Source organism: Cynocephalus volans, chromosome 7 (genome assembly GCF_027409185.1).
Source record: "Cynocephalus volans isolate mCynVol1 chromosome 7, mCynVol1.pri, whole genome shotgun sequence".
NCBI lineage: Eukaryota > Metazoa > Chordata > Mammalia > Dermoptera > Cynocephalidae > Cynocephalus > Cynocephalus volans.
In genome coordinates, this window is record NC_084466.1 from 80,537,122 (window position 1) to 80,551,634 (window position 14,513).

Genomic DNA, 14,513 nt, shown 5'->3' on the forward strand with positions numbered 1-14,513 from the left:
CACCCACCTGAACCTGGGCCATTTGCCTCCAGAGCCCATGTCTGGAACCACCAGACCCAGGAACCACCGAAAAACTCATCCATCTCTCATGGAGAAACATACTCAGAGATTGGCTTATAGCATTTTAGTGCTATAGACTTGATATCTCTCAAATGGAAAATTTGGAGAAAATCTATTAATTCAATGTTTTTGTATCATTCCCTAAATTAAGACCAACATATCTTGGTCAAACAAGAAGAAAATGTGGCCAGAGGTGTAATTCACACGGGGTAATACCAGACACCTTTCTGGATGAACCATTCCTCATGAGCACCCTGAGGTTCTGGAGTCTTGGAAGACCTACCCGTCTTCACACTCAAGCACCTCGGCCACTGAGGGCAGGGAGGTGTCCCTAGGACTGTGGTTTCCAAACTGTGTGCTGAGGCACCTTGAGCCACTGCAGTAAACTCACAGGGGCACTGCAGGATATCTTAAAATCCCAAGAGAAACACGTTGATGCTGGATCTCTGTGGGACACCACGTGAACTCGCTAGCTTGGGGTAGTCCAGTTTTGACATTAGCTCAGCATTAGCTCACACTTCATTCCTTTTGATGATATCAAATCCCTGCGAAGCTGAGGTTTTGTCTGTTGCTATGTAAAAAAATATGAAGTGAAAATCAGTGTGAAATGGGACATGAGGCTGGGATTATTCCATCTGATCCTGAGGTTTGATCAGTTGTGCAGAGCCCAACAGGCCCCACACGCCACTAGCAAGTAATCGTGGTCCTGTACAAATATCTCAAGTTATATGAGGCCTCAGAAACAAGCCTCAGAATCCAGGTCCCTCTAACCTTGTCTTATTCCCCTCACCCAAAGTCTCTTTTCTGGAGGGACTTTCTTATCTAAGAAAGTGTCTGACCAAAAGGAATGCAATTAAGATTCCCTGTCTAGGAATCTTATCAAATAACCAGGAAAGAACAACTCTGGAGGGACTGGAGACTGGGAGGGCACCACACCTGGACAGGCATTCCCACATCCCTGATAACCATTTACTGTCCCTGCACAGTACTGTCCACATTCCCCTGCCCCTCCCCTATGAAGAATGGTACATAAGTTTCTGTATCTTGCTGGGTTATTGGGAAATTGCTCTCTTGTGATTCCCCAGTTCATTTTCCCTCCCAGCATATTAAAATAATATTTGTTATGCCTTTTCTTCACAGTAGTTAAATTTTGACAGTTGATTTATTTTAATGAACCTTCAGGGGTGAAGAGAAAGCTTTTCCTTTGACCCCTGCATTAGTTTTTCCAAAGACCACTAGGCTGTTAGGACATACAACTAAAGTTGCTTAGACCTCCTTAATAAGTGGTGCTGTGAGGTATTTATGTGGCCCTGAGACTGTGGGAAACATTACTAGGACACTGTGGTCATTGTGAATTATGAATTTTGGTTCTTCTATCCAGTGCCTCTGAGCTGCCCCCATAGTGCCTCTAGGCGCCATCCTTTACAAGGTAGGAGGAGCTGTGATCCAGAGGTGAGGCCAAGGCTCACAGCTGTCCCCACCCCCGTGTCACCCTCAAATTGATCTGAAGGTCAGATTGGTCAAACCTGCTCTTGTCCAGCTGCGCTGGAAGGAGAGGTCTCAGAATGATATCACATGGATATCACCTATCACCGCAGGGCCTGAGGTGAGTGAGGCTGCTGGGGGTGGGGGGAGATGGCCTTTGCAGTCAATCAGATGATGAGGGAGGAACTCCTTTTTGATAAGATAGTCACTATCAACCGAAGGGGTGGAACGTCCTTTTAAAAAGACCACGGGGAGTCCTCAATGAAGAGCTCCCTCACTGTGTGCCTGCACGTGTGCATGTGTGTGCATGTGCATGTGTGCGTGTGTGTGTGTACGGTGTGGGCATACACAGGAGGACAGTGCAATCACATGGGCAACCAGTGGCGCTGTTGGTGGATGGATGGCAGGACCTCCTTAGAGGACAGTGAAAATGTCCCCTTGCATTTGGCAGGGTCACCAACAGGACTGTGCCAGGGGCTTCCCTTCAGGAAAGTGTGGGGTCACTCTCAGTGAGAGTGTTTCAGGACTTAGTGGGGATCTGTCCATGAGGGTGGCCATGTGGGTGAAGGAACTCTAGTGGGGGTATGGGGGCTTCAGTCACCTCCAGGGCTATAAGCAAAGAGCTCCCTGGTGTATACCCAGGGCATGGCAAGTTAGAATCTCCGTGAGAACAATGACAAAAGGAAGGATGAGGCTTTTCCAGCAGGAAGTTGAGGGGAGCCAGGGTGACAGAGTGGCTGTGACCTCTCCCTCCCGTCCAGCCACTCTTCCTTCCGGTGGGGTCAGCCTTTCTTAGGCAGCCTGGCTCAGAGCAGCCTACACCTGGCTAATCCCGGGCTCTGCCGCTGCAGGATGACACGCAGGCGAGGCTGGGGGCACTGGTCTCCACTGCTCCCCACAGGGACCCCCTCTCCTCAGAGGGGAGGAGAGACCACTGCTGACCTACTTCAATGACAAAAGAAGTCACAAAACTCACAGGGGAGAAAAAAATAAATTTTAAAAAAGGATAGGGAAAGCTATGTTTGGAACTCACTAACCTGGGCACTGCACACCTGGGGGCCTGCGGTCCCTGGGGAAGTCCGGCCTTCGGACATTCCATGTGGCTGGCCACCCACCCAGGAGGCTCACGGAGGACAACACACCTGCACTTGGTGGGCTGCTCCAAGGAGCACTGCAGACAGGGGAGATGTGCCCACTGTAAAGAGAACAGCAGGCCAGGGGGATGGCTAGGTTCATTCCACCCTGTGACTGACTCCAAGGGAAGCGAGAACAGATGGTCAAGACAGAAAATGGGACCAAGACATGAGGACATGGCAAACACCTGGGCTGGCCCTTGGCCTAGAATGAGAGCTTGTCTCTGACCACATCTCCAGGGGTGGGGATCATGCTTCTTTTTGTAGGACCCCTTATGGTTCAGAATGAATTTGATCATACCACCCACCAAAGATTAAGAGCTTCAACTGAACACTCATACTTTTAATCCAACCAGATTTGTGTTTTTGACCTTATTCTTGAGCACAGAGTATTCATGGCAGGAGTACAGTGGCAGGAAGCCATGGAACATCTGCACCTTGCAGACAGCACCTCATGGTATCAAGGAATGCTGATGGAGCGGTGCTTGTCACAGCACACAGCGCAGACTGATGTCTGTGCTGCCATCTGTGGACAACAGTCAAGGCCTGATTAGTTCCATTGTGAACAGTTATGGAACTGTCTTTATAACAACAGAGACATAAAAATTATGGCTCCCTGCAAGGCTCCAGCAGCCCACCACTGTGCTGGGTGAGTACTTCATTCATCCTGGCGGGTTTGCTCAGGCTTATTACAGGAGGCATAATTGCTCTTGTTACACATTCACAGGAATCAGGAAAAGACATTCTTTACGCTCCTCGTTTTCAATGCCCTACTTACCAACTTCATCCCTGATGTTTGCAAGTTCGATTGACAGCTCTTTTTCTTTCACAAGGGCACTTTCACTCTGCAAAAACAAAACGGATACCGAGAGTCCCCTAGTTTTATGCTAGATAAGCACTTTCACATGTTTAATTAATGAATCATATTAAGCAAATATTTATAAGTCCAGCTCTTAAGGAGATAATTTTCTCATTATATAAGCATATAAAAGCCTATAAAGCCAAGTCTGATTCATTCATTTGTATCACATTCAAATGGCAGAGCTTGTAATATAACATTACTAATACCCATGGCTGTGCTTTTCTCTATATTACATTCATGTATATCACCCTGCAATAATTCTCTGTGTGTCTGTGTCCTACACATTAAACTACTATCATATATTATCATATGCTGTTAATTATTATCACTACTATGAGGTTTTTGACCATGAAAAAGTCTGTGCCATATTTTGCTGAGGGGCAAATGCTTGTTTTACCAACCGTGCCCTTAAACTTACCCTTTTCTCCGTACATGGTTAGCTACCTGGTAAATAAGGCAGATCAGAGCAGAAGTCTTAACATGAAACATTTCTCTTTGTAATAAGATCAACAGCAATACTTAAGGTTTCCAAATTTTTTGTTCCACTATCAGCATCAATGGAAGGAATGAGGAAATCTCACACTTGAAGTATTATTTAGCGCAAAGAATGCCATTTGTAACTAAAGGACTGCCAAGTTGTTTTCAAATCAAATACATTATATGACATAAAACAGAGCAGTAGTTGAAGATATGCTGAATTTGTAATCTACGTTATTGAGTCATCATAAAAATTTCAGTTTACTATGCTTTTATTGTGAATAATAATAACTAGAGAAGATGTACTATATAAATTATTTTCAAGTTAGAAATACCAGAAATACAGGTCTTCAATAAAACTCTCTGACATTGTGTAGAATATACTGCCAAAGCAAACTGATTTCCAGAGAGAGAATTTTTGCTAAAATGTGGACCAAATAACTAGCATGAATTTCATCACGGCCTGGTCAATGTTGTCCCTTTATTAACCACCTTTGACTTTAGTTTCAGCATCTCTGAAAAACCTGTGCTGGATGTGACTAAACAGTTCTCACAACCTTGTCTCTGGGTCTGCTGCATTTAGACTCGGGTAACAAGTGTGTGGGAGGGGCTCAGGTCATCCAAAGGGCATTTGCTAAGCAATTTCACAATATTCATAATGCCAAAAATAAAACTCTATGTTCATGATAAACTGAGAGTTATTTTAGTGACAGGTGTCAACTTATTAGCTTATGTCTCTTTAAGAAAATGTAGCAATAGATCCATCCTATGAGGACAATGAACCCTGATATGGTCTGAATGTTTGTGTCCCCCCCCAAATTCATATTTTGAGATCCTAACCCCCAAGGTGATGGTATTAGGAGTTGGGTGGGCCTTTGGGAGGTGATTTAGACATGACGGTGGGGCCCCCATGAATGGGATCAGTGCCCTAACAGACGAGGCCCCAGAGAGCTGCCATGCCCCTTCCACTATGTGAGGACACAGCGAGAAGGTCTATGAGAAAGTGGGCCCTTGCCAGACACCGTATCTGCTGGAGCCTCCAGAACCATGAGAAATAAATTTCTGTTGTTTATCGGCCACCCAGTTTATGGTATTTTGCTATAGCACCTGAATGGACTAAAATGGACCTACCCACCACCCCCCATCTCATTCATGAAGCTCTCTCCTTGCGTCCTGGCCCATAGCATCCTTGCTTTCCCTGAATGTCCAGGCTAGCAATTACACCCGAGAGCATGCAGCTTCCTAACCTCTAAGTGATGCTGTATCAATACTGTGCCCAGTGCACAGGGCTGTCATGAGGGTTAAATAAATTAATATATGAGAAGTAGTTAGAATTGTGTTGGTGCTTAGCAAACTCATATGTGTTAGTTATTATAATTCCATTGTTTCCTTTTATTTTATTTGCAACTGGATAATATCTTACTTGCATATATATAAGAGCTTTTCCATATTAATTACCTAATACCTAAATGAGCTTAGAATTTGCATATCAGCCTTATGCTCTGGTTTTTTAATCACCTTCCTGGCTCTGCCCTGATTCTACTCTAAGTTTTCTTTTTTTTTTTTTAACGGCTGGCCAGTCAGGGGATCCAAACCCTTGACGTTGGTGTTATCAATACCATGCTATCATCAGGTGAGCTAACCAGCCAGCCCTTCTACTCTGTTTTGATGTGGTTCAACGATTGGGGATCCCAGAGCAGGGAAAGTGTTCTAATCAGACTGACCACAGGGATTATATACTTGTTCTAACATCAGCATAATACAGCCAGCTGACAGTCAACTTGTTACTACCCGCTGAGAAAATCCGGTGTTTTGGAGAGGGTTAATTTCAGTATTTATCCTGAAATAATCTTAATTTATCCTGAACTAACTTGTTTTCACTATCAAAAAAGATTTTGAACTGATAATTCTAATTCCTAAACACAGCCAGAGAATTGACAAACTGTGCAGAAATGGCATTACTAAAGAGTTCATTCTCAGAGCTATGAGAGTTGCAAAGACTTGGGTCAGGCAATGAACAACAAGAATTTAACAAAAAACAAGATAATTCTAATTTCTAACCCCCAACCAACATTTCCCTTGGCTCCCTGGAGTGTTCCCTGCTGGATGCTGTGTTCTGAGGGATCTCCCCTATCGTAACAAACCACTCTGCACTTTCCAGCCACAGAAGAAACAGGCATTTGGGGAAGGAAGGAAGGAAGGCCGCGTGAGGAGGACGCAGCGCTGAGTGCCCAGGAGGCTGTCGATGGAGATGCTGAGACTGGACCTCTCTGGTGAAAAGCTGATGCTGAGGACTTGGACTGGGCCTTCCCACCCATCCGCTGCTTTAGGAGAAACACAAATAAGACTGATGGGAACAAAGCATGAGAATGAAGGAAGAGAAGCAAGAGAAGAAAGGGAGGGATGGGGACAGAGACGAGATGGAGGGGGAGGAGGAAGGAAGGAGCGCGAGGCTGGAGGCCCTACACTGTCGCCATGTGGGAAGGAGAGGCCAGGAAGGCTGCGTGAAGGTGGACCCCACCTCACCCCAGTCAGTTTCAAACCACAGTCACCAACTGGCTCACCAAGGAAGGATCGGTTGCTAAAGATAAGCCACAAACCTGACGACTGGAATGTCAATGAAATGAATAAACTCTGGTAGGTTCTAGCTAATTATTATTTACTAATTACTAAAGGTTACTAATGCTAACCTTTACCAAACACAGTGCTAGATAAGCCCTTTACCTCATTTACTTCTCCAAACTCTGCCCAGTGGGTTCTTATTTCCCTGTATGGAGGAGAAAACTGGGGCTCTATAGAGATGGGACCAGCCTGGCACAAGCCGCCAGGATATGGCCCACACCCTCCCTTCATCACCCACCAGCGCACCAAGGTTCTCCCTCCCACCTGTGCGTGCACAGACACCACAGCAGGGTGCAAACGGCACTGATCCTCAGATTGGATCAGAGCACTTTTACCACAGAGCTTTCTACTCCTGCCTGGAAGGCAGAGTCAGCTCCTGACTACTGTCTCAATGAAAAGCTCCCTGGCTGTGTTCACAGCCCCCATAGCCGGAGCTCCCCGAATCTGTGCTTGAAGCTGATTTGTGGGCTGCATGTCAGTACATGTCCAGTGTTGGGGCCACTCCAGTGTAGCCTGCAGGGGCTGTAACCTGTGCTGCGTAGCTCTTCAGTTCTCCCCAACAGCCTCTAGAAGGACCGTCTGAATACGTCCCTGCTGGGGATGCCAGCACTGCTCCGCGCTGGCTCCCTGAGGCCAGCCTGTGCAGTTTGGCCACAGCTCCTCTTCCTTATGTGCTTGTTTTTGAAATGATACCAACTCTTCTAATTTATGAATTCTCTGCATCAAGTAAGTTACTTTCTGTTTCTTGCAAGCCAAACCAGAATGACGTAGTGCTCCCCAGCAATAACGGGCCAACAGCTGTGCCCGCAGCAGCACTCATCCTCGGGCAAGAGGTGACCTGACAGAAACCTTCCACTCACTACTTCCTGCCTCAAAAAGTTATCCCTTACCCTGACTTGATCATCACACACCTATACAATGTGTGAAATATAACTCTGTACCCGTAAACATGTACAATTGATACATGTCAACTAAAAAATAAATGGACTTTTACAAAAAGTTATCCCTCCATCTCCACAGAATCCTGCAGTGGTCTTGCAAGGCCCTAGGGTTCCACCTCACACCTCCCTCTGAAAGGATCTCAATTCACTGTTCCCCTTCGTCCCCCAACCTAAGGGCCGGGTGATGACACGGGGATGGCTGAAATATGAGCAAGGCCTCCTCTGGCTGCCCAGGGTGAGGTCAGTGCTTCCCTACATGGGGGATAAGTGGAAAATTCCTGACTGGTGCCAAGCACATGAGCTCCTGTTTTCTGTCAGGAGGGCTAAAAATAGAACTCGGTTTTAACCATCCGAAGTATCCTGGTGATACAATCCAGAAATCGCAAAGCCTAAGAAGGCCATTCCTCTAAGATTACTGTTTACTCTCCAACAGGCTTAACAGGAAATGCACACTTTGGGAACATTCATCCAAAGCCCAAACCAGCAACTGCATCTTCTTGGCTGCCTCTTTTCTCTGGTCACTCTCCCTCGCACTCCGGTGCTCTGTTCACTTCAGCTTGGCACACATTCCTCGCTCACAGATGGAATCCAAGATGAGCTACTCCCATGAAACCTCCCACTCACCCCCTCCACCTCCAGCCCTAACTGTGCCACTGCAAGTGTGCCACAGTGAAGCCTACACTCCTTTCAGACATGGCTCCCAGTGCTAAGGCTTTTCTCAAACTCTTGGGGATGCCGCCATTCATCTTGCCTAGCTAGAGAAGCCTGGCAAAGCATATGACCTGCTAATCATTCCACTCACTTCAAGCAGCTGGAAGTGTGGCCAGGCCCCAAGCAAGCCTGCCACACTCTGTTGGTTTAACCTGCTTGGTCAATGGGAGTTGTCTGCTCAGATGGTTGGTGCCACTGTGTGAACCTGGTGGTAACAGGACGTCAAAGTGCATTGACTCTGCACTTGAGCATCGGCCACCGAAGCTCTTCCTCCAAACAGAAGCCAAAAGAATTGCCTTTTACTACTAAAACTTAACGCTAGGTGAATCTGAGGTACTTTTGCCTCAATTAATTCAGAAGGAGGAAACTTACACAAAACAACACACACTTACTGAGTGCTTACTATGTGCCCAGCAGACACTGCCAGGCAGGACATTTCTTCCTTCCAGGACCTTGTCTCCCAGAGCGTCAGTAAATGGGTAAGCAATGACAAAACAACCTGACATAACTCCATGGGGCAAGGCTGTCTCGGAGAGTTAAACTGAAACTGAAGGATCAATAAGCAGGAGGATGTGAAGGAAGCACCCAGGCAAACTGGGGACAGGAAGCAGCACCTGGGGCCATCTGAGAACCTCTGTCACCCCACCAGATGGGCCTTCTCTTTTTCTCCCCAACTTTCTGTTTCTGGCCTGTGACACTCCCTGCAGGAATTCTTGGTACAAGGGGTACTGAGGATGATTTCATAAAATTCACTGTAGTTCTGAGCATTTTTATCAGCTCCCTTTTTTCTATATTTTTTTTTTAACAGAAGAGGCATATATATATATATTTATATATTAAAAATATATCTGTAAGCCCAAAGATTCACAAAAAATCTTGCCTATCTTCTTAGCTCTGAAATCAGTGCAGATCAGGAAAATCCAACCATGTGATAGGTGCCACTTTTTCCCAAGCTAAACAAAAGAACCACAACAAGGAATTAAGTAAGCGGTCTATGAAATTCTAGTATTTGAGGAAATATCCAAATCCTTTTAATGGTAAGTTTTTAAAATTCAAACGTGACATATATACACATTAAATTGCAAAAAGGTTAAGGAATTTTTGATTCTTCCCAGAAACAATATTGCTTTTAACCCAGGGCTCCATGAGTTCAGGTTAGGGTTTAATTCAACAAAGTAGAATTTGTCTTAATAGGGAAACGTTTTCTTTTGTATTTCAAAATGAACCAGCCACAAGGTGACATCAACAGAACATAAGTCTTCAGAACTGTTTTCATACCACCTTTTGTGAATCCTACATTCATTTTCAATATTAATATTATGAAGATTGGCCAGATTTATAATATAGCTCTGTAGAAAAATCCCTTGGGAGGTGGACTGACCTTTTGTTTTTCATTTCAGTTATGATAGCTTTAAGGCAGCCCTGCTACCATGTCTTGAGTTAATCAATAAGTATTACTTCTTTCACATATCATTAACATTAAGCCTCTGTGTTTCTGTGTAATGAACTGCTCTTCTACTCTGAAATGAAATTTAATATAGACCAGTCAAAGGCAAAGTATCATTCACCTTTAATACTCTTCAATACATTTCAGTGTCTACTAGGGTGAAAAATAAGCAAAGTCACACCTTGTATTAAAAGAAGCTAGAATGACTAAATGTAAAAGTGAATAATTCCTGCCTTTGTCCTTGTGCAGGCAGGGAGGAGTCACTGGTTCAAAAAACAATCTAGTTTATCCAAGAGCTCCTAAGGAACTATCATACCACACCTGGATGACTAACGAGCAACAGAAAAGGACAGAGGCCAACGGGGCCTCTGGGGAAGGAATGCTAGCCCAAAGAAGTAATGCTGGAAAGTTCGGGGTCTCAGAGTAAGTGCAGGAGAAAGGAAAATTAGCCGGTACCCTGATTTTTAATCCATTTACGTTCCACTGAAGTTCGTTGGACTTTCTGGATTCTATCTTCCTCTAATCCCACATTTATTACTGTCAGAGCACCCACACAAACCTGGGAAGAACTGCAAGGAGCCTTCTCCCAACTCCCACCCCCACTACCAAGAATTTAGAGAACAGGTAAAAAAGACTTGCCTCTGTGATTATAATCAGCTTGTAAAGGGGTAGGGTGGAGATATGCAAATTAACCCGTAAAGGGACAGGCCAGTGCCTGAACCAGCAAGACTTGGCTTAGACTTGACCAGACTGAATCTGTTAACACAGCTCGAGAAAGTACAAGTCCATTACAAGGGGAGCTGGAGAGCAAAGGAAGCTTATAAAAGGCAGTCGCCAGGGCCAGTGACAATCATCCACAGCGGTCCCACGTGCATTTCAGGGGAGAGCAGTGAAGGGACATGAACCCGTGAGGCTCTGAGGCCACTGGTTTCTAAAGAACAGAACTCAAATTCTGTTCACATCAAAGCTTCTTATGAAGCTAGACTTTTGACTCTAAAAAGAAGTAACCTGTTTATCAGCTCGGTATCATTCGTTTGCTTGTCAGTTATGTTTTGTCTTGTTAAAAAGCAAGCTGACATTCTAGTTTATACATCTAGTTTATTTCTCTTAGTAACTCAGTTAAGGTAAGGAGATTCTGTACATGCAGAGCTGCCGGCTCCATTCTGGCCGTGTTGAGTCCATAGGTGAACAGACCCTTTGGGATCCATCTGGTTTCCCAGTGGCCTTCCTGGGTCATACTGATCCTTTTAAAATATCTGTAGAAGAGTCTTTCTACAGATTTCATCTCTGCTCAAAAACCCAAGATAGATCCCTACTTATTATTAACTCAGGGTAAAAAACCAAACAAAAACAAAAACAAAAACACCCCACCCAGGCCTGACTTTTAGGTGGGAAAATCCTCCATACTTCTATGTGTTGTATTTCCCACTGTGTTTACCATGAGATTTCCCCTCTCATATTCATCAAATTGGGCCAAAATACTTTTCCTCATCCATTCCTTGCTTGAAATTACATTCCTTCTCCTCTTCAGCTTAATAAAATTCCACCCCTTTCCTCAAAGTCTAATTCATGTTCCACTTTTTCCAAGAAACCTTGCCTATGGTTTAGCCTGACTGCTTCTCCTTTCACTCAATTCTAGAACCAAGATGGTCAGTGCCACGTCACCTTCACGTGATCACACTACAGTCTTGTACTAATGTTTAGTTGGTCTGCATATGTTACTGTTGCCCACCCCACTTGTACTTTCCCTGGAAAAAGTGAAAGTACAATCAACCAGTAACTGGTAAACTCCATAAGAGCTGTCTATGCCCTTTAAGAATTCCTATATCAGTCCCTATAGTAACTAGGCACAGAGTAAACCAGCAACAAATATTCTCAATGGACAGGTCTTTATAAGTGGGAAATACATAAGCACAATAATTTTTACAACCACTTGTTCATTTAATAATTTTTATACATTATATTCTCTAGAATATAATGAAGATTCTACAGTCTCCCCCAATAAATTAATGCTAAAGACGCATCTTCAGATGCATATTTCTTAGCCCAATCTCTGAAACTGATTATTTGAAAAGCATCTTTAATTGTCCCACCATGTTTTTTAGAACATCTTTAGCTGCACTATACATCAAACTGTTAAAATGATTTTTTTAAAATTTCTCAAAATAAAGTTTTCTATTTTGTATCTGTATGAAGTTCTGAGGAAATTTTTGTGTTTTTTTTTTTTTAAGGTTTATTAAGCTGGGCTAAAGTAATCAGAAACAATTTTATCAACAATTTTATCAGGACTCTTTCAAATCATGTTGATGCTGAGTGTGTTAGTTCTTTCTGTTGCTTATAACAAAATACCTGGAACTGGGTAATTTATAAGAAACTGAAATTTATTGGTTACAGTTTCGGAGGCTGGGAAGCCCAAAGTCCAGGGAACACATCTGGTGAGAGTCTTGGTGGTGGGGACAGTGACCCAGAAGTCTCACATGGCAAATACAGCAGAGCAGAGAGAAGGAATTTCTCATGTGCTTTCCTTTTAAAGCCCTCAGAACCATGCCCCTGACCACCATTATTAATCCATTCCCTACAGCATGGTCCTACAATCTAACCACCACTTCAAGGCCCCTCAATTACCATAACAGAATTTCCCACCCTCTTAACACTATCACAATGGAGGTGAAGTTTTTTTTTGGTGGGGGGACACTCAATCCAAGGCACTAGGGTTGTCAGAGCTTACTAACAGACTGAACAGTTCTATTGTGGGATTTAAAGGAGTGCTGATTTCTAGAATTCGAGGTTGGAGTGGCATCCTATAATGTTCCTAGTATACAATACCTGGCCCAATAGGTTACAATTGAATAAATAAATTATTTTGGCATACTGCCTGTGAAGTGATCCTAAAAAGCAGGCAACTAAATGAAAACAATGCCTTTTTAAATCAAAAAAATAGAAAGTCCTCAATTCTTTAAAAGAGCACCTATGAATATGTATCTATAAAACCTCAAATGGGAATGTTATTCTGAAATATAGTGAAGTCAAGAAACATGAGTATGAACATAATGAAAAAGTTCAAAAATGCAGTGTAAGTTTTAAAGTTTTCATCAGTAAAGAATAATTTGAATTGAGTTTGAAGTTTCAAAGCTAAAACATTGGAAAAGTACTCAAACATCTCACTGCTAAAGAGATGACATAACATTGAATCATCTTCCAAAACCTCTGAATTCAAGAATGACAAAAAGATAATTATTTTTGAGAACTTGATTCGAAACGAAACAGGGGGACCAACTCGCTTTAAAATATATTTTCTAAAACAAAAAGACCTACATATTACAGCCTCTATTTCTAAAACTTTTGTATCAGGGTTTATTAGCAATATGAACTTTATAATATTGTGCATGTAGCAGATCTTTCCCTTTTATTATAACTATTGTCATAAAGCTCCCTTCCATACCTTTTCCGAGCACTTCTTTTGAAAAAGGCTTAATCACTTCAATGTTGGATTTGTAGACAACCGGAGTACAAATGTTTTATATTTCTATTAGCGGAAAGTACATAAATGTGTATGTACATAAATATCTCAGGTCATAGTCATGGTAGCAAAAGCCAAATCGATTGAAATATTTTTATTGGAACAAAAGTACTACGTGACTTTTAAGGTATTGGTTTAATTTTCCTAGGTGCTATGTAACCCTACTTTAGGTCAAAGATCATAAGCAGAACTGACAAAAGATGTTCCCAAGTGACGGTCTTGTAACGAGTTTTATATTAAGCCATATATTTTCTTTCACCTGATCACATACTATACCTCAAGCTATCTAGATAGCTGATGCCCACCCGTGTAGAAAGGAGGCAATTTCAGCCCCCTGTGAGATCCCATTTCATGCATCTTTGAGAAATCCAAATGTGCATGATAATAAAATATATCACAGAGACAAGAGTTCTTGCCAGCAGGTTTCTAGTAGTGAAACTAAACGCATATCCTAATCCATCTGCAAGCTCACAAAGTAGGCAAATGTCAAAAGCCAGAATGGCTTTGTGTTGGAATTGCCATACAATTCTTGCTCATACTCTATTTTCAGTTCCCAGGCTGTGAATTTTCCTTCCAGAGACTGCTTGAATACACCTCAGCCTCTCTCTGGCTCTTCAACTTTTCACCTCTGAGTTATTCACCCCTCTGTGATGCAAAGAAGTACAGAGAGAATATACTGGTGTGTTTGTTCTCTGACGTTAAGAATATAAATTGCAAGGGTGGGGTTGTTTTTACAAGAGTGGTAAACTTTCAAAGTTAGCACTTGGCGAAGAAAAACATGCTTCGCCAATCTAAATTCCCCACTGGAACGTCCTAGGTTCCGCAGGTACAGTAAAACGCATTAAAAATATTCCAAGGATTTCCTGGCAGGCTGGATTGCAAGATGTTTGAACAGAGCCCGACTATTTCAGGAAAATCCAACATTCGAGTTACATTGGAGACTGCAGGAATACAGAATTATGTAAGGCACTGCAGAGTATGTGAGACCCAATGCTTCTGTGAACACCACTCACAATTCAGCACACTGGAGCGGTAAAGGGAGCCTCCTGTCCACCGACAAAGCGCACAAGCATGCTAGGGGGACCAGGACAGGGGTGCTGGCTCGCGCCTTCTCTCGGCCCTTGCAGAGGAGGAGGGGGTAAGAAGAGAGAGGGAAGGCAAAGTACCGTCTTGTCCAGGCACTGAAGGCAGTCGTGAGGCTTGCAGCAGCAGTGGCCCATCCCGGCAGGCTGGCTGGCAGGCAGGGGCGCCTCCT

At 43.5% G+C, this 14,513-nt stretch overlaps 1 protein-coding gene across 4 annotated transcripts in view; it reads right to left on the reverse strand.

Moving 5' to 3' along the window:
- Window positions 1-14,513, reverse strand: part of MTUS2 (microtubule associated scaffold protein 2) — a 404,860-nt gene that overhangs the window by 49,081 nt on the left and 341,266 nt on the right. For 3 of the 4 annotated variants that reach the window (XM_063103095.1, XM_063103094.1, XM_063103093.1), the window contains one exon: window positions 3,457-3,523. In XM_063103095.1, the coding sequence (XP_062959165.1) occupies window positions 3,457-3,523 (67 nt within the window). Of the gene's footprint in view, window positions 1-3,456; window positions 3,524-14,424; window positions 14,509-14,513 lie in introns of those variants that run through there. The other variant, XM_063103096.1, reaches the window with a different exon arrangement.